General features: G+C 43.0%; 1 protein-coding gene across 5 annotated transcripts in view; it reads right to left on the bottom strand.

Annotated features, from left to right (window-relative positions):
- LOC8035265 (5'-AMP-activated protein kinase subunit gamma-1) overlaps window positions 1–21,193 on the bottom strand; it is a 417,493-nt gene that overhangs the window by 14,517 nt on the left and 381,783 nt on the right. For all 5 annotated transcript variants that reach the window (XM_042294135.1, XM_042294133.1, XM_042294134.1 and 2 more), the window contains 6 exons: window positions 17,568–17,616; window positions 11,660–11,763; window positions 7,117–7,198; window positions 6,172–6,230; window positions 5,182–5,227; window positions 2,207–2,258 (listed from right to left, as the gene is read on the bottom strand). In XM_042294135.1, the coding sequence (XP_042150069.1) occupies window positions 2,207–2,258; window positions 5,182–5,227; window positions 6,172–6,230; window positions 7,117–7,198; window positions 11,660–11,763; window positions 17,568–17,616 (392 nt within the window). The remainder of the gene's footprint in view (window positions 1–2,206; window positions 2,259–5,181; window positions 5,228–6,171; window positions 6,231–7,116; window positions 7,199–11,659; window positions 11,764–17,567; window positions 17,617–21,193) is intronic.

Raw genomic sequence — 21,193 nt, 5'->3', positions numbered from 1 at the left:
CACACAGCAATCCATACGGCATTTGAGATAAGTAGATGCCCCTTAGCCCAAATTCCATTTGAGTTGCCGTGTGGCCCAGACCAACTGGCATTTACTTACACTGAATGTTATTTGGCATAAATGGCATTTAAGGTGCCCATCTGAAAGAGGTATCGGGCAGCAATTTTAGTAATTGACCATCGCATAGTGGGACGCAAGGTAACTACGCATTTTTTGTGGCAAAAACCAGAAACATAAATTTAAAAATAAAATCCAGCTTTTTTTTTTTCTTTTTTACATAGCTTTTGAAAACTTGCAGACTTCATTGTCATAGCCTAGTACGGCTCACCAATTTGGCACAAGCAGTACATCACCAGTCGCTCAGCTTGTCTCAGTGACAATCAGTTCATCCGCAGATATACGGGTTCGCGCGCGTGGGCAAATAGTGACGTGATGGCAATGGCCAAACTCTCGGTGTCCAGACCTTTAGCGGTTCTAACACAAGTAAACCTCTGTCAAAAAGGTCCATACACCTGCTCTCCCACATAGCAGCCAGAGGATTAATTATTGCACTCTACAAAAGCAGCCTAGCGAATGACCAAATCAAAAGGAAAACTCACATGCTCAAACTTCAACCCACACTTAGGATTTGAACATACAATGTTTCATGCTCAATGCTACAGTCCAGGCCAACAAATGTTCTGTGGCCTGTCATTAGCTAGGCCATTCCTAGAGCTGTAATGGCTGGCTCTTTATGGGCTCCGTAGAAAAACAGGTGCATTAACCTTTTTCACAATGTTGTTCCCCTACCATCTGTGTAGCATGGTAAACTGCATCACATGATAAGACCAACAAATTTTGAGGAATGCTAATTTTGAGGAACAGGTACTCAAGTAAAGCTTGGAACAAACTGGGTTGCAAGCTATTTCTAATAGCCTAATTACTAAAAAAAAATGGACGCATCTCCACGCGGTGAATGATGTTGATTGGGGCGAAGCTCTGGTGGTGCTGATGGGGCTGATTATTTTTATTGCTCATAGGTAGTGCTGAGTTCCGGGTTGCGTTTCGACTTCATTATTACTGCTTTATGGTTGGTGAAATGCAGAGCCAGTTGTTCTTCTAGTGGATCAGCTTGGATCCGCTAGAAGCCGTGGGAACGCATCTCCACCGCTTAAGTCAACAGTCCATGTCAGAGAGAGAATGTGTGGTATGGATCGTGGTTATATACGCAGTTGAGCATTTGACCGCAGCGCCCTCTCGTCTATAAACATTCGGCCAATGCATGCAAAGTTTAACGCGATTATAAACGCATTTGACCGCAGCACCCTCTCCTGTATAGACGTTGAGCGGCTACATGTAACGTTGGAGTGTAGTGTAGTGGTTAAGACGTCTACCTCGTAAGCAAGCGATCCTGAGTTCAAACTCCCGTGCGGGCGTACATTTTCTTTTTTAAGGTGGGCCGATCTCGGAAGCAGTGCAATCAATGTGACCACAGACGCTGGACAAGGCTAGACCCTGAGGAGCTTTGTCCCTAAAAGTGTGACTCGGACAAAATCGAAGAAATGAGTGTTGACATAATTTGTTATAAATGAGAAAGAACAATTTGGAAAAAGAACTGACAGTGCATTTGCCATGATATGAATTCCTAGTTATTACCAGAGAAGGAAGATATTTTGAATTTTCAACTTTGGAAGACTCAACCAGCAGGTATGGTAAGGGACCAGTCATACGGCTGTGCATCATTATCAAGGCGTCAAACTGTTCATGAGCACAGAAAATAAAGAAATGAATGAATGATTGACCCAGCTTAGAAACAGCACACTAGTAAAGCTGTCAATGCTAGTCTGTGTATGTCACTTCTCAGTACATTCTGAAATAGTTTCAAACATACAAGCAATTCCCCAATTGTTGAGGAGTGACAAGAAGTGAGGACAAGATCTAACACCTTAGACATCACACCACATTAAGTCTCACTGCCTCGCTCATATCATGAGCCTTTAGCTACTGGGTTGCAAGCATAAAATACTAGACCATTTGCAAAAATGTTAAAAGTGGTGTATGCTCAATGCACTCCTTCAGGATTTGTTTTCTCCACCCATTGGATCCTGGAACATCTAGGCAGATTACTAATTTTCAGCACTTTCCCTTGTAATCAAATCTGTGCTCTGCATTTTGCACAATAGTCTATCGGGTGAGCTTGAGTGATCAAAGACAAAGAGAAACCTACCTTGCATCGGGTCCAATGTGAACCAACGGCCTCGCTGTGTCATTGAGCACGTCTGCATGAAAGAAAAAAAAGGTAGACAAGTGTTAGTCGAGTTCAAAGAAGGGGCAATTCACGTCTCCAGCTCTTTGCTCGCCCTCCTGCAGTGAAAACGGAAAGTGCTCTAGTGATGGTCCCCCGATTCTCCTGCTTAGCGGGCACAGCGGAACTGCTCATGATCATGGCTAGCGAAATGTCATTTCCGAATGCAAACAACACTCTTCACTGTCCCAACGTAGTGCTGCAGCCGGTATAGGGTTATACCTTATTAGAGAGTTTCAGTATTGCATGTAGAAGCAAATGCAAGTGCTCTGCGTTTGCATTAGAGTTGTGCGCTCCACGTTGCGCATGCTTGCTATCGCCATGCGCAAATCCAAGACTGCAATTTTGGGCTCCGCGCACGCACAGTGTGGAACACGCAAAGCTAATGCAAACACACAGCGGTTGCGTTTGTTCATATACGCGATACTAAAACTCACTACTGTTTCACTGGCTTCAAAAGCCAACGCAACGTGCTGCTGTGAGCAGACGTGCAGACAGGTAGGCGTTCCTTTGAACTGGAAAAGCTGAGATTGCCAAAACGATGGTGTGTAAAAATGAAAGTAGCTTAATGCTATGAAAAAATTTACAATTAAAAAAATCTTTTTTTTTTTTTTTAAAAAGGGGGTGGGGGGCAATTTGGTCTGGAAGGATATTGGCGGCGAATTTGGAAGTTTTGCCTGAGGATTTGGTCTAGAAGGACATTGGCGGCGACTTTGGAAGTTTTGCCAAAAGTCAAAAGTCACGACTTTGATAGCAACATATGCTTTACCCAGAATTAATGTAATTTTACATGGATTTCTCACGTTAGCTTGAATGTTTTGATTTCAGACCATTTATAACTTGGTAATTAATTATGCTGCAATTGGCACCAGTGATGATAATTAGCCCACTTTTGATTGCCATACTTGTTTGAACGTTTGAAATTAGATTACAAGCGACACATTATATTAGAGCTTGAAAAGTTGAATATTAAACTATCTTAATTTTAATATTATTATTAATACAAATCGCAGCAATATATACCCCCAATTAATGCCACAATCACAAAAATATGCCATTTAACCATAATAATCTTTTCAGAAAGCCATCATTTTGTTTTGTTTTTAACAAATGAAAAACACTGACATTGTTATCGAGATAGACAAACAGTCAAACACTGGATGCAATGTAATGCCCTATGCGTCACGCATTGCTTTACAAAACACACATACTTCAGCTGTCCGACTCCAATTCCGTCTTTGGGTTTTTGTAGTGAGTGAACATAATGTAACAATTTGATTTATTCTGTTATTCTTGTGCTGGGAATAATGTTAAAGGAGCTGGGCAACAATTTCAAGGCTTTGCTTAAATTATTGTGGAAGTTGATGCCTGACACTTCTGAAGTGAACTACAGAAAACAGATTTTGACTGGATACCCTATTTTTTATTTACAAAAATGAAAAAGATCCAGGTTTTTGCCGCCTCTCAACACATACATCGTCTTCCGGGTCACGTGCACAGCGACGTTGAGGGGGTAGGCGCGGGGTTCCGGAAAAGTTCTCTCTTTAGAGCCATCAGTGAGCAGCGAGCACTCATCCGCTCGCGACCGCGTGACCACGTGCTGGCGGGTGCGGGCGAACAGTATGGTGAAAGGAGGAAAGTCTCATACGGGTCCGGCCATAGCCCGTCCGACCCTGTCCCCCTCCTCGTTTGGCGTCTGGCGGCTGTTCGCGGTAGCAGAGAGAGCTGACGGTTTTGTGAACCTAGGATAGATGGCGCCACTAAAACTCCGTATAATGAAAGTTTTGTCGATGATACCAGGTTTTTGACGCATTTATATATATGTTCGAACGACAAGATTTATAGAAAAGTTACCTTTTATCGAGCAGGTATTCGCACAACTTGCTATCTTTCTAGAAGATTCCCCTTTGACGTCACGCCGCGTGTTTCTCATGGCCGCCGCTCGCGGCTGCAGGTCGGGGAATATTCTAAGTTTTGCCTCGCTATTACGCGGCGGAATCGCAACATTTCAATGAAAGGAAATGTTGTTTTCTCTCATTTGTGAGAAGGTGAACAATATCAAAAGCAGAAGATGCCAATTCTTTCAATGTTAAAATCGTTGCACAGCTCCTTTAAAGCTCATTATTTCACGTAACAACTATCTGAGCGAGAAAAGGCATTGAGAACACACAAATATCAGCACTGATTTTTTCAACAAATACAATATTCTATGTTTCCTTTAAGGTGTATGAAAGACCCCCATTTTAAAGAGACACTGAAATCTCCAAAATATTTTAAGTGCCTGGATCGAACATGTAAGTCGCAAAATAAAGTTTCCGCAAACAACTTCTTTAACTAAATAATTACAATGTGCGACACATCTGGAGTGTTGTGAAAGAATGTGAAATTAAGACCTATGCCGAGAAATTATATTCAAAATAGGTTAGCTTCGGTTTCAGTCCAGAATTAAAATGTGCGTCCCGACATAAATACGGTCTAAGCTCGTTATAACAGACCTTGATTTTTACCAAGTTTTCGGCCTGTTGTAAAAAGAGTATGGTGTATGCAGATATGAAATAGAGTTAATGGTGCATAGAGGGAAACCAACTGAACTTCACAAATTGGGATGTTATATCCAAATGTCTGTTGTAACCAGGTTTCTTTATAATGAGCTTAGACTGTATTACGCTAAACAGTGTTTTTGTTTTGCAGAATAAAGAGGTGACCTGCGCTCATAACACCCTAGCTTCCTCGTATTACCAGAAATAATTTGTACCACTCAGTGAAGCCAGCACACTGACAGGCTTAGCAACGCCTCTCCGACTTTCACTATAACCGCCATTTTGGAAAACTAACGGTGCCATCTATATAGTGAATGTGAGTCGCGAATAGTACAAGTTTGCTCCAGCATCACTCACTTCGCCAGTCCTTGATCTTCTGCTCTTCCAACTCATCCATTCGCACCTACAAACAACGACGGTAAAAACTGTGAATCGAAACACTGGGCTACGATGCGAATTAGACAAAATAATTCACCGTACAAATCAAATCGAAGAGCGCTAGTGTGTAACAGGCAAGCAAACAGTTGGCTCAAAAGTGGCTCAGCAAACCATTTCGACCGCCATTCCATGACCAAAAAAAGTCTAACCACTTTGTGCGCAAGCATGCTTTCATTAGAATATGTTTTTTTTTTTTGTTGCGTGGGAGAACATTTGTTTAATACAATTGGGTTCAACTATATTTGTAGCAATTAGGAACACGCAAGTGATGCATACGTCTGTAGGCAAACCAGTTCATCCGTGGTACTGATGGGGGGCTAGATAATCGTCTTTTTAATTTTATAACTCAAAAAGCAGTTCAGTGGTTGCCGAGATGATACCACCAAGCTGAACTTCCTTTGCCTGCATCCAAACTTCCTTTTTGCAGTGATTTGGATTGCAACAGAGCTTGTCATATGCTACATTGGTACTAATAAGATAGAGGCCTCACAGCTACAACCCAGCAGCCAAGCAGTGTCGAAACTCTACAGCTTGTCATATGCTACATTGAACCAGGGGCGAATCCAGAACTCTGTTTTGGGGGGGGGAGGAGTAGGGGCAGAAAATTTGTAAGGATATTATTCTCCCATTCTTTCTTGTGCACCGGCGGGTCCACCCATGTCAAATCGCCCTCCAAGAAAGGGGGAGGGGGGAGTCGACTTCGCTTGGGGGGGGGGAAGGGGGCCGCCCCCGTCGCCCCCCGCCCCCCCGCCCCTTGGATTTGCCCCTGCATTGAACTAACAAAATGATTTCCACTGTCCTGTTAGTGACGGAGATATAGTGAAGATCCCCGATGCTAGTGCAAGGATTGCTACGAAGCGACGTTCCAATGGCTGCCACATCCAAGAAGCTTTGCAAGCGCTCACTCACCAGTGGTGATTTGTAGTAATTTCTCAGGATGTATATGAAGTCTGTGATGGTCAGCATTCCTGCACAGACACGAAGACAATATATGAAATGTTGCATTCATGCCACTTACACAAGCATAATTTCCAGACGAAACTAAGCAATGATAAGAAGCAAAAGTATGCAGGTGAGCTGGTTAGGAAACATAATTTAAAGCCCGAGACTAGTCTCAGGTCCTAGTTTCAGGATTTAGATTATAAGAAATGAAAGTGCAAAAATTCTCAGAGCTGAAGACGGCAAAATTCCGGTCTCTACAACTAGCACTCTCTTTTCCAAATAGTAGTACTGGCCAAGGAACAAAGTCCAACAAAAGACTAGCTGTACTGTCTTGGTAATTAAAAAAAGAAAAAAAAAGAAAAAAAAAAAAGGATTTTTGGGGAGTTGGCAGATGTTGCATTTTCTGCGACTACTGCATCATCGTCATTTGCAAAGTTATCCGTTTTAATATCACTGAGTATACCTTATATTAGTTTCCTTTCATTCATCTGTTGTTACAAACTGACGGAGAAGCAGTAAATATACCCACGTGAAAATTAGCCAACTTGCAGCTGAATTATAGAACTGCTCTTAGCTGGATCCAGTTGGATTGTCTCATTTCAAGCTGCATCCTGCTGGGACCAGTTCCATAATCCAGCTGCAGATGGACCACTTTTTTACAAGGGTAAAACGAGAAATGACCTGTCAGCTGTAAAACCCAACCAGGCATCACCACGAGACCTGCATGTAGTGCTCTCCTCGCGCTAAGTGGCCTGTTCTCTTTGTGGGCCACGCTGCTTTGCTGATCTCTGTACAGTGTACCCAAAACAAGAAGAGATAACTTGAACTGAGGAGCGGCGAACTACAGGCCCGAAGGTTGGCCTCGGTCACTGCTTTCCAATTCCCGTGGCGTCGGTGCAAGGGAGGGCTCACCGATGAACTCCTGCTTGGCGCTGTCCCAGAGCGGTGCTGCCCTCACTCCATTGCTGACGAGGGCAAAGAAGGCCTTCTTCACCTGCACAGGGAACAAACGCTTCGTCGTCACTCGTTGCACCGCACTCTGGGGCGGTTCATAGGTGAATTTTAGTATTTCCCGGTGACTAAAATAGCTGCAAGAGGGGTTTTTTAGTCAGATGACCGGCTCCAGGGAGATAAGGTAATTATAAAAAAAAACTCAACATCAACTATTTTCTGTTACATTGTCAAGGCTAGCGTAGCTTTCACAATGCCGTAGCTCAGCACTGCTGTGTCTCATTCGCGTGCACCCTCATGCGAAGGTTGGTTGGCGAGATTTTAATGGCATATCAGCCATTGATGGGAAGAACTTTAAGTAAGTACTACTTTAAGTAGGGTTAGAAAACTTGTACTTTACTTGAAGTACATTTTTGTGAGTATGTACTTGTACTTTACTCAAAGTATTTTTCTCATATTTTTTTTTTTTTGGCAAAGTACAACTCCCAACTTCAAAGTGCATTCCCCAAATTCCGTGAAACCTTTTGCCATAGCACCGGGGTATAAAGCGGCTCCCCCCCTATAAACACAATGCTAGGCAAAGGGCACGAAAAAGTGCCTTTTGGGCAGGCTGAGATTACTCCATTGTTTTCGGCAACCACTGCCAAATCTTTTTTTCTATTGGGTGCAGATTTATGTCTTGTCACCGAATCGTAGAGAATCTCCAAGCTGCTGGGTGCCTGCAGGAGGTAGCTCCCATAGCTCCCACAGGAGTCGTATATTTTGTCTTGTGCTCGGTGAAATTAAGCTCCTTCAAGGACCACGCGCTCGTGTCCTTGGCTTTCCCAGTACTATACTACCCAACTTCTGAGGTCGAGTATAAGAGTTCACCAGCCTCCAAAAAAAAAATAATGTATCGTCGTCATGTGAAAACGTGCTATTGTCTTTCGAGACATCATCTGGTCATTTCTCTGAGTGAAGTAATTGCGGCTGTAAGATCGATACAATTAAGGGTATTATAAGCTGATTGTGTTAAATGGTTTGTCAGCATGAGTAAAACAACTACTCTGTGGCCATTCGACTTTATCCAATATTCGCCACCATTTCCAAAAATAACTGATGCACCCTAGATTACTCCTAAGGCAATGCATACCAGTTAAAGAAAAAACAACATTGTATAGGAAAATGAAACGGCATCATGAAAGACCTAAAAATTACTTGTACTTTAGTGTGCCAGTACACCATATTTATAGTACTTTGCTTCAAGTACAATGCACCCGGTGTACTTACTTTACTTGAAGCACATAATCTCTCATCCCCTTTGTACTTTACTTTTTTAAATGTAATTTATCCAACTCTGGTATCAGCAGCAAATGCTATAATATGCCGAACTAAATTTGTTAGGCCAAAAGACTAGATTCATTCGAAAGCAAATGAAGATAAGTCAATACTATGTTATAACTGGAGTAAACAGCCACTTTCGACAACTTTAGTAAACAGCCAGCTGTTTTAAAAAGGTTCAGTATGCAGGTAGTAAACGCTATTAGAGGGTAATTGCCAAGTAAAAACACAGGATGAAATGGAAGATGATCTCTAAAAGGTTCAGGGAAACACGACTGATGTGTGTAGTGATAAAAACGACAGTGCCATAAGGTGTGCATAACTGTTAACATGTCTCTACAATGGGTACACTGCTTCACATCCCCTCCACAAAGCAGGTGCGAATGTGTCAGACGGGTATGACCAATTCTCAAGTGACAAAGCATAACCACAAGATAACGTTCCCTATAAGATGGACTCTCCCAGATTCCCAAGGTACGCTTATCACGCAAAGGGGACATCAAACGAATCGACGTGCTCGCGCAAGTAGCTTTAACAGTGTTGGAGCACCGTGGAAGCAGTGCCAGCCTCAACTAAGCAGCACAAAATAGTCGACGCCGAAACAGGCAAATGGCTGTCGTAATTCCAACCTTGCTTCAAATATTAAAATTCGATTCCGCTTGCAGAAAACAGAGGAAGTGGCTTGAAATGTAAGTGAAACTAATTGCATCTGTGTACTTCAGGAGTGACATGTAAAGTCATTTCTGTGGAAGGTTGTGCTAGGCGAGAATGAAAGGAAACGACAGGCAAGGCCTATTTCTTTTGAGTGGAATTGGCTGGAATGCTAGGTACTTTCTGCTGTCTGAGCCTATCATGGTGCCATAAAATCCTTCTTGCAGCTATTTTAGCTGCTGAGAGAGATGGTGACATTGTTGAGACAACCGGCCCAGGATACAAAACCAGGGTTCTGTTTTCACGTTTTTCTTTCTGAGAATTGAGAACATTCTTCTGGGTTTTATTTTTCCCAAACGGATGGCGAGTTTTTGGGGGTTCATTTCCGGTGTCGGCTCTACTAACTGAGCTCAGTTGGTAGAGCACTCCGCTGATCTTGAAGAGGACTTAAGGTCCATTTCCAGACCGGGCAGATTTTTTCAACACCTCCAGTCGCCTAGAGGGCATGAGCTGCGTTCCATTTCAGGTGGAAGTCTCAATTTATTTTTGCACATGCAGTCAAATACCGATGGAGTGCACATCCCACTTTGGCTGAAAACTGTATTAATCTAGATAGGAGTGCTAGTCCGGTCAAATCGCGCGCTTAACGTATAACTTTCAGAATTCCCAAGTTTGGGACATGTTAATAGTGAAATAGTGGGTGCTTGAATGAAGTGGGCACTTTTGCCGTATTCTAAGGTACCTTTATTATAGTCAGCTACTGATTATACTCGCACGGACAACTTTTCGTGGCTGTGCAGTAAAAGCTATGGGTGCTATGGACGGCAATCAAAGTTGTGCATGCGTTCTCTGAAAAGTCACAAAAAGCTGCCCGGAAGTATACTACTACTAACTATAAAGATATTTTTACCGCATTTTACAATTAACAGAAGTATGACAGTCAACTATCAATAACCCCAAAATAGCCGACCACCGATAGTTCTATTGACAGATTTATCAGGGTCAGCCATCCATACTAATATCAATTTTAGTTTTCACTACTCATAGTTAGCTACATTTTTCAGCATCCATAGTACCGCCAATAGTTTTCCATCACTAATAACATGTTATCCATTGCCTTTATAAATTTTATAATGTTTTTCTCACAGTAGCTCTCACAGTAGGTCTCACAGTAGCTCTCACAGCTAGACGGCAAACTTATCCCTAAGCTTGAAGTTCCTGAACAGAAAGCGAAAAGTCAGCATGAGATTTTTCATTCATAGAAACCTACAATCTTGGCCTAATTGTAACAGTTTCTTGATACTTTCTATGACAGCAGTGCCTGCTTTTGGGGAGCAGTCCACAGGAAAAAAAACACGGTGAACAAACCAACACTGCCCTCATTGCACACAAAGTGCCTCTGTGCACGAGCTACAGATTTCATCACGCCGCCTTGAGCCCAAGATAAGCTTCCTGTCTTTAGATTCCATTGTCCACACGCAACCGTTTCCCAGAAAGCTCCCGCGTGCAACACATGCCCTGCGGTGCACGGCAACCCTGTCCCCTCTCTACTACCTAGTAAGGACACACGCACCAGATAAATGAAGGAAACTTTTGCAATATAGTACTGTATTTTCCAGATCATAGTCTGCAGACTATACATGTTTAAAAGTTGAAATTTTACGTGGTGTGGACTATCTACAGGCATACACTATACAAGGATTTGCTTATTGTTGATTGTTCCGTATGAGAAACATGACGAATCTTGTGAATGACAGAATATGCTACTGATGATTTCTCTATGTTACAAGCAGGCATTCTTCAAGGTATGCTATGTATAAGAATTTCTTACATATGATGTACCAGGTGCAGATATGAACCCGCTGAGGACTGCGTACCTGATGCAAACTATTTAAGGAAGAACTTTTTTTTCTTAATCGAAATTTACCTTTCCAGATTACAATACAATATAATAACTATTTTCTTATATAGGCTACAGGCCAGAAGATACAGTGCAATATTTGCAGTATTGTACTATGCTACAATTATAGTACAATAAGGGGATCTTATGAACATTTTATAATGTTGGATCAAAACAAGTTAAGCGTGTCAGTCATGTGCGCCTTCTGAGATCAATTTAGGCATGCACCAGGGTTCACATATGAATGTATGCAGCTTCTTTGTCCTCAAATAACTGCATATACAAAGAAATGGGATAAAGAGAAATTGGCACCCTACCTCCAATGGTGGAAAATAGGGGGAGGGGAGCTATGATGAAATAACTCCCCTCCCCTCTGTTTCTGCCAATGGATCATCAACAATAAACAAATTGTTGCAAATAAAAAAAATACTTAAAATGTAAATAGAAATAAGCTTCATGAAGAATGAGAAAAAACAGCAACTAAAATTGTTTGCAGACTAAAATGAAAATAGAAATGCAAGTAATTTCAGAACTGCTGTATGCACCTTCTCCACACTGCCAATATGAAAAAGACAATGAACACAAACCAAATCACAGGGTTAAAAAAAAAGTGCAGGTGGTGCAGCGACTCACCAAGAGTTCTGTGTCGAACACGACGAGTTTGGCACTGACAGGAATGAGATCGTAGCAGCGGTAATACTTGAAAAACTTTACAAACAGCTGGTTTTCATCTTCACCTGGAACAGCCACAAACCAGACACCACGGTAAGTGATGGCAGCACAGTTACACCAGGTTCCATGACATCGAACCAAATTTATGAATTTCTGCATTTGGTTACCGTTTCCTTTCTTATCATCTTGTCACATAATAAGTATATGTAAGAAAAAAAATTTCAAACAAATTGAAGTTCCATGCAGATTCATGCTTTGGCGAGGGTCTAAACTTCTTTGTGCTTAGGTGAGACAGAGACCAGATTGAAACAAATTAACCAGGAAGAAATTAAGAATACTCTACAAAAAAAAAAAAAGCACCAAAGCCAAATCAAGTATAACTCTCATCCAGTCTTCGACATATCGTATGGCAGTATGCAAGAACAAACAACTCATTCACAAACAATGCACCGTTTTCTAAAGATTAGCAGTTCAAATGCTTTAAATATCCATATGTTCAACATCAGGACACAGGCGAGCAAGCTAAATGCTTCAAGGTTCTACTGAGCTCTCAAAAATGGCACTTTTGCACCCATTGTGGGTTACCTAATCTGCCGCATTTGCACAAAAGAATGCTCCTTCCTTCTCCTCAATCAGCACAAAGAAAGAAAATTGCTTGCGACTCTGGTAACCATTAGCTATCACCAGTTGAATGTACGGCATTAGTTACTTGCTAATGGCAAGCCTCTAGTGGCTGATGAGAGCAGTTAAAGACATGCACCAAAACAGATAGTGCAAAACCTGTGGTATTAGAACAGCATGATAGGGAGGGAAAGAGAGGGGGGGGGGGGGGGGGGGGGGGGGGCACTGCTTCCTCAGACGTTTTAGACATTTCTATAGCCAATGACAGTTTAAGAATTCAGTGGATGCTCTGCCAACAATGTGAACTTATGGGCGTTCACAACTTTTCATTGAATGCACAGCCAAAGCCCGGTGGAAGGGAACCAGCGTGTGCTGGAGGAGAAGCTTCTACTTTATTCTTAGCCTGTGATTAGCTTTTGGCGACTCAAGCGAAATCAACGCCACATAACGGCAACTCGGAGAACCTCTGAGAAAAGGTTGTTTCGCCTCTTCTGCTTTCTCCGCTTGGTTCTCGGAGGCAGCATAGCTTGACGTGCTTGTCTATTAGGATAAGCTAAATAATTGCGCTTCATCGGTGCCGCATCAAAATAGATGAACAAGGATGTGAAGACATCTTAGAAGTGAGCAGTTTCTCTTATCTGCGAGATGAAAAAGAATTGCCTCACCCCCCCCAAAGCATGTTCCTGTGCGAAACTTGTAGTGAGACCCGATTGGAGTAGATTTATAAAATAATGCTTGCCTCACAAGGCAAACATTAATCAACGCCTAGAAACCACCTTTTCTGGGTGCTTTGTTTTTTTTTTTTCTATTTGTGAGATTTTTTTCTATTTGTTAGTCGTAAAGATTATTACAACACATTTAAAACATCAGCCAATTTGAATGTCACTCATAGCACACACTATCAAACTCGATTACGATGGCGTGTTGATGGGTGCAAAAGCCCATTCTGATGCCTGCCAGATACCAATTTTCACGAAGACCTAATTTTCGCTAATCACTTACCACCCGAAAAAGTTTGGTTGTGCTAACAAGTTGGGCAAAACATCAATAGTATGCAAACAATATTGAAGCATCCTTCCGCATCTGTTTAAATTCGTGTAGGTTACCTCTCAAGAATGAGCTAAAACTACAAAGAAGCGGTTTGGAGCAAATTTTCAAAATATTACAGCGAATAGCCTTTCCGAATTTAGATACAAACTTTTGGAGATAGAATGGAGCCAGGTCTATGAAGTAGACGCAAACGAAGCTTATAAAGTGTTTTTGAACCAATTTAAGGAAATATACAAAACATGCTTTCCATATAAATCTAGTAAATTGTAGAAAAAAAAATGTTTCCGCTAGATTTAGCGGGGAAATTTTTCTGCTAGATTTAGCAGAGAAATATTTTGGCTAGATTTAGCGGTGAAATTTTTCCGCTAGATTTAGCGGGGAATTTTTCCGCTACATTTAGCGGGGAAATTTTTCCGCTAGATTTGGGGAATTTTTTTGCTAGATTTAGCGGGGAAATATTTCAGTTAGATTTAGCGGAGAAATATTTCCGCTAGATTTAGTGGGGAAATTTTTCGACTAGATTTAGCAAGGAATTTTTCCGCTAGATTTGGGGAATTTTTTTGCTAGATTTAGCGGGGAAATATTTCAGTTAGATTTAGCGGAGAAATATTTCCGCTAGATTTAGTGGGGAAATTTTTCCGCTAGAAGGGAGCATTTTTTCTTATCTGCGAGATGAAAAAGAATTGCATCACCCAAAGCATGTTCCCGTGCGAAATTTTTCCGCTAGATTTAGCGGGGTAATTTTTCCACTAGATTTAGCGGGGAAATTTTTCCACTAGATTTAGCAAGGAATTTTTCCGCTAGATTTAGCGGGGAAATTTTTCCGCTAGATTTAGCAGGGAAATTTTTCCGCTAGATTTAGCGGGGAAATTTTTCTGCTAGATTTAGCGGGGAAATTTTTCCGCTAGATTTAGCGGGGAATTTTTCCGCTAGATTTAGCCGGGAATTTTGCCGCTAGATGTAGCGGGGAAATTTTTCCGCCAGATTCAGCAGGGAAATTTTTCCGCTAGATTTAGCGGGGAAATATTTCCGCTACGTTTAGCGGGGAATTTTTCCACTACATTTAGCGGAGAAATTTTTCCCACTAGATTTAGTGGGGAAACTTTTCTGCAAGATTAAGCGGGAAAATTTTTCCGCTAAATGTAGCCGGGAAATTCTTCCGCTAGATTTAGCGGAGAAATATTTCTGCTAGATTTAGCGATGAAATTTTTCTGCTAGATTTAGCGGGGAATTTTTCCACTAGATTTAGCGGGGAAATTTTTCCGCTAGATTTAGCGGGGAAATTTTTCCACTAGGTTTAGCGGGGAATTTTTCCGCTAGATTTAGCGGGGAAATTTTTCCTCTAGATTTAGCGGGGAAATTTTTTCTCTAGATTTAGCGGGGAAGTTTTTTCTCTAGATTTAGCGGGGAAATTTTTCCGCTAGATTTAACGGGAACTTTTTCCGCTAGATTTAGCAGGGAAATTTTTCCGCTAGATTTAGCGGGGTAAATTTTTCCGCTAGATTTAGGGGGGAAATTTTTCCGCTAGATTAAGCGGGGAAATTTTTTCCGCTAAATGTAGCGGGGGAATTTTTCCGCTAGATTTAGCGGGGAAATTTTTCCGCTAAATGTAGCGGCGAAATTTTTCTGCTAGATTTAGTGGGGAAAGTTTTTCCGCTAGATTTAGCGGCGAAAGTTTTCTTCTAGATTAAGCGGGGGAATTTTTCCACTAAATTTAGCAGGGAAATGTTTTTCCGCTAGATTTGGCGGGGACATTTTCCCGCTAGATTTAGCGGGGGTATTTTTCTGCTAAATTTAGTGGGCAAATTTTTCCGCAAGATTTAGCGGGGAAATTTGCCCATAATGCACCGCGAGGTTACGCCGACGGCGACGCCGCTGAAGCCGGAAACGGGCGCCCAAGAGCTGCGCTCTAAAAAGCACTTATATTTAACACAGATTCCACACTGCAATGCAAAACACCTAGGCATTTCACACACTGAAAGATGAAATCGACCCCCCTTTCGTCCGCCATTTTGCCCACCCAGCGTGCCCCCCATAGTTAGATGGAGTCACAAAAAATGAACATTCAGGGGAAGGAGTCGGAAATGCACCCTCCCCCTCCGCCTCCCCCATCTCCCGAACGCTTCTGAAACCACTGCATGAAGCCTGTGCATTCCAGAGATTAGCACAATGCGACACACAAACTAGATAGAAGTGCTGTGTCAGCATTCATTTCAAACTTGTGTCCAATCAATCAGTTTGCACACACTCGGCCCACAAGCCCAATGACAGATTTTATCAAGTGTGTTACTCATACCAATGTTTATACAAACCAGTAAGTCCTTTATCACTTTCTAAACTCAAATAAATAAACAACTGAAGGGCCAAGAACAGATTCCCATTTGCCAGCGCTGTGAAAGAGCGTATGTGCCTGATGAACACTACATATTACTGCAGTTGGAATAATATTTGCATTACTAGGTGCATAGAGTTATTATAATGTATGCTAGAGGTTCAACCGGCGCTAGTGTCTATGTGACTTCCGTGTCGCAAATTGAAGCGGACAGCAACCAGTCTACTTTTGCGGTGCTCCTGTGCATTCCTATGGGAAAACGCGCATGCATTTGGTCTCATCGCCAGAAAATAACACGGATCACTCTGGTTATTTGGGTCAAACCGAATAGTATGTACCTTGATTAACATTGTACAAGTGTAATTGCTTTAGTTAGCACATTTTTCTTCATCAGTGAATAATGTTTAACTTCGCTACATTTCAGTCTCAAATATGTGTTCCGCAGCAGGTGTGTAAAAGCAAGTGACGATCTAAAGCAAAATTACAATTGAAAGGAATAAAAAGTGTTCAAGGTTCGCCAGCATTCCGCGACGCTTATATATTGCTAATATGCCAGTCATCTCACTATATGAAAATGATCCTGTCGTGCATGAGCGAATAAAAACATTCAAAACGTAAACAATAAAGAATGTGGGCTGTGAAAGGTGTCTCCTCGTATTGTTTTCTCTGCCGGGCACCTTTAAGCATGCATGCAGACACTTGTTCTATAAGATTTCAAGCGTGCGGGTGATATTTTGAACGTAGAACAAACATCTTCGCGCAGAGCAGAAAGAATAAAGCGGTACTAACTTATTTAAAATCAGAATATATTACGTGGCCTTCGATTTATTTTGATTGTACATGCACTGGTAGTTACTGATCCAGCGTTATTGCATGGTTCTTGCCGTCTCTCTTGGCTTTCCAGATGTCCTTCGTTGGTTGGGCACATATATTTCTCATGCTGAAAAGTGCCGACGTCGCTTTCCCGCTAACAGTGTCCAACAGTGCAAGTAAATACACGTACAAAGCCGTTTTAGCACCGTTTTTAATGCGACAAAGTTTAATAAAGCTTGGACTTGGGTTTGGGCTAGCTGGTTGTACATTGATAGACGTGCTGCGCTGTGAAGTTCTACAGAGCAAACGCGTGATTAAAATTGAAAGGAAAAGGATGAGTTTACATTGAGATGGGGGGAACACTGCGCCCATTCGAGTTCATTGCGTTTCTCCTCATCTCAATGTAAACTCATCCTTTTCCTTTCAATTTTGGTCACGAGATTGTTCTGTAGAACTTCGCAGCGCAGCACGTCTATCAAGCGACGAAGTTGAAAGAAAAACACCGTAATTGACCAATTATTTCGTCGGCCTGACTGAGAAATGTTCCAAACTACCTAGTATGTATGAAATATTTGGGATATTTGCTTTTATGATCGAGCGCAGGGAGAAAATGCACTCACTTTTTTGCATAGAAATGCATTACCGGAAATCAATTTTTGAATGGTTGCTGTCTACTTCAATTTGCATAGCACACTAGTGCCACTTGAACCTCTAGCATACATTATAATAACTATGACTAGATGACACCAAATTTCGGACGGCGTCTTCTTTCCCCACATGAAATCAAATTGGAAACGTTGCAGAGACTTCCAATTTAACATGGTGCCGTGTGCCAACAAACAGACCGAAAGATGGCAAGAAAAAAAAAATGGTGCAGTTGCGGCAAGCTTTCCGAGAAATGCATCCGTCCGCATTTACAGGTGGTCCTCTTTCAAAAACTCAAGTTCCGCAACAGCTCCTGGTCGGACGCCACTCCATTCTACTATTGGGAGGCGTGTCTTGTCACGGAAGAGAGATGCACAAAAAAGAGGGGGAAGGAGGCGGCCAACTCACCCAAGTCCTCGATGTCTATCTTATCACAGAGAGAGTGCGCATGTGGAAGCTGGAACGAGACAAAACAACACAGTGTCAAGTGGGCCTGCCCCACTATGCCAGAGCCAGGCGTCTAAACACTCCACAATTCTGTTCTTTACGGCCATCAAAGCGTCTGCTCTGAACAAGACTCAAGATACGTCTCGTCCCTGCAGACACAGCATGTCAAGAGCCCTTGTCCATCAAAAAGACATTAAGTCGGACTACTTGGTATGCGATTATGAAAAGGCAAAAGAAACACTTAAATAGACAAAGGACATAAGGCACAAAGTTACCGCACACGGCGCTGCCCTGTTCTCTGTTCATTATGTCCTCTGTCTACATTAGCACTGTTCTGCTTTTTTTATACCCTTTTCTATCCCAGGCTGTCTTCAAACTAATCTAAGCGTTACTCAATATATCCAGGCCCACGTCCGAGTTTATGAAGCTAGAAATGTGGGTCATTAGACATGGCCACCATCTCAATCCCTGGGATGAAAAAGATGAGTAAAGTGATGAATGCATAACTCAAAGATATAGCAAATAGTTCATAATATTTTTTATACTTTATGGCTAAAATAAGTGTGCTAGCACCTTTTTCAACAGGAAACGAAAGCTGCCTCAATAATACCTTGTTCCAACATTCACGTACAATTCAGAAAAAGTCTTGACACTGCCTCACTCGCTTCATATATGGCAGAAGACATTCAAGGACTGAGTAGTCTCAGCTACCAGATAATTTTTAAACAAAGCATGTACATTGAACAATGCATTCCCTCCTCCAGAATCAACGTTCCCCAAATAGGTTTTAAGTTGTACCACATTTTACACTCTGTCAGTGTTCAGTGTTTAGAGTGAAGACGAATAGGGTTACAGTTTCTTTGTGTGTAGTTCTAATGAAATTTGTACGTTAATTTTTGTAATCTATCCTTTTATGGCAAATTCAGCATTTATAGAAATTTGCTTTGTTAAGTTACGAATTATTAGATATTTGTTGTTTACCTATATTTAATTTTGTTAGACCCCCAATTGAAGGAACTACTGAATAAAAATGAATAATATCAGCACATAAATGTATCAAAATATACATGAGGACATATAAAGAGGGAGCTATACTTAAAAGAAATATGCAACATTTGGCTTTATAAGAACGCTAGTGCCCACTCCTTGCTAGTATGGTCCAGAAACTGGAACAGTGCTTGCACGATCACACGCTCCGATTGGTTGGAATCTGTCGTGACCCAGAAATATAGCAACACTGACCCAACCTCCTCAACGGACGTTGCCAACAAATCCTCCCTTTTCTATCAATCAAACAGAGTGCAAACGTTTCCAGCGGACAAACAGAATTTCAAGTGTTCAACTATTCAAGTGCTCTGCACTGCTGGCACATTAATTTACACATGAAGAAAGCTACCAAGAGCCTCTAAATGCTCCCAAAGCACTGCATTCTGCTGCATTTCTTGAGGTCAACAAGAAGCTTATCTGATTGACTGTCTTTCGTTGCACAAGCTTTCCCCCAGACAATGAAAATTAAGTAGTCACATGCAGTGACCAAACCGACTTCAAACTTGTTTGCCTCGACAGACTACGTGCCGAGCCTTCCGTAATTCGCTGGCTACTTCCTGTAAATAAATTTATGCAAGGGATCATTCACCTTGCCTAGATGCCTGCATGGCCATGGCATTGCCATGCTATTTGCATGTCTCATGGTGGTAGGAGAGTTTCGCCAGCTAAGATCATAAAGTATCACATTTACTTTTTTTTAACCAGGGGAATAAGCAGCACCTGCTTGTCTCTTTCTACCTCAGGTGGCTAGATGACCTACAAGACAGTTTGTTGGGGTATTAAAGACTACATTTAAGCCTGGTCTTTAATTATTAGGCAGTCAAGCGCCTATCGCCTGATCAGGGACAAAGGGGCGGGTCCTTGTTCGCACGGCCGCTCCCGTGGGAACCCGAAATTCACCCATACAAAAACTGACAAACAAAAAAGAGAAAAAGAAAGCCCGACAAAGAAGGAACAGGGTTCACACTCCAGCTAGAGGCGTAATGAAACCCCGCCGTACGTACGCGTGCGCACTTATCTCCCCTCAAAACAGCACACCCAATAATTACCCAGACCACAACGAAGGTCCCTACACAGCAACGAACAAAAAACGCCACCCTTTCTTGGAGTTTTTGTTTGTAAAAATTTTGTCGCCCTTTTTTTTTTTTTTTTTTTTTTTAAACTGCAGTTGCGAGTGACGCGTTTTAGGACGAGCCAAAATACAAATACGCACGCACTAAACAGCCATGGACTGCAGGAGGTATCAATGTGGTTGAGGAGCAGACGGAATCAATAGAAACAAAACGTGACCCAGTGGCAAGACAAGCGGGATCAGCAACAGCGGAACCGCGACGACCTAGAAGGCAGACGAGCGAACCCAACTAAAAACCGGAAAAGAGCAGACACGGCGATAAAACGAGAGGGTTCCGCATTAGGAACAGTAGGCAGGCGGGCACGGGCGGCGAGCAAGCATCCGACGCGAGGTCAGGCAAGGCGGCCGCCGCCGCGGGTGTCGAAAGGGTGTTGGTGGTTGCCCGCTCACCAGAGCCACCCGCTTGGCCGTCTGGGTCAGCCTGGAGGGCAGCGTGTGGCTCCGCAGACGTCTCATCTTGGAGAAGAGGCCGCCGTCGCCGCCGGCCCCCCGGGGCAGGGAGCGCGACGACGGCGCCTTGGAAAGCTTCTTCAGGGCGCGGCCGGCGCTGGCACCACCTCAGACCCCCGAAAACCCCAAGGGGCAAGAAGACGCGGGTGGACACGGCACCCACACGGCCAACGGCGCGTCGTCGCTCGCGCGCCGCAGCGGCTGATCGACCTGGGATGGCACACGCTTCGCGTTGCGCTCGCTGGTTTGGGACGGGCAGCGGGTACGGTCCGTTCACTGGGTCGGGACCTGTCGCCGGCCTGAGAGGTGGTAGGGTGACGGTATCCGTCAGTACCAACAGCTGATGGTTCGTTTGGCGGGCCTCGGAACGGGCGGCCAAAGACCACGGGATCCACGGCACGAACCCAACGCGGAGCAGGCGACGAAGGGGCTGGAGGAGCAGCGCCACCTCGGGGGCCGTGGGAGAGTCACCGGTCGATCGCGATTTCGATAGCCGACTTTGGCCCCCTTTGCTTCCGTTTGCCTCCCCCCCGCTCTCTCCGCCGGTTGGTTTTCTTGTTGTCGGCTTCATTCGGCGACGAAGGCCCCAGTGGCGCTTTCAAATCGGTAGTAAAAGCTCTCTTTACGGGCTAGACTGCGCTTGTAATTCTCAGCCGCGCCAGCCGCCATCCACGATTTTTATTTTCTTTGTCTGCGTCGAAAAAGTCGTCTGCTACTACTGGAGCAGACGACTGCCGTCTTCCCTGCTTCCTGAGGAGAGATTAGTGATGTTGGTTCTGTGCTTTTCTTTCCGTCACAGGGATGCCCATCACGAAACAAGAAAACACAATAAGGAACACCGTCTGCAATAAACACAAGTGGAAAAAAAAAAAAAAAAGCCCGAAAAATCGATTTTGCGGGATTCCATTTTTAGGCATCGCCTGGCTCACACGCGCTGTCCAGATGACAACCAAGGTTA

This window comes from Ixodes scapularis, unplaced genomic scaffold (assembly GCF_016920785.2).
Source record: "Ixodes scapularis isolate PalLabHiFi unplaced genomic scaffold, ASM1692078v2 PGA_scaffold5__190_contigs__length_132052651, whole genome shotgun sequence".
Classification (NCBI taxonomy): domain Eukaryota; kingdom Metazoa; phylum Arthropoda; class Arachnida; order Ixodida; family Ixodidae; genus Ixodes; species Ixodes scapularis.
The sequence above is the reverse complement of the archived record's forward strand: the minus strand, read 5'-3'. Positions and strand labels throughout refer to the sequence as shown.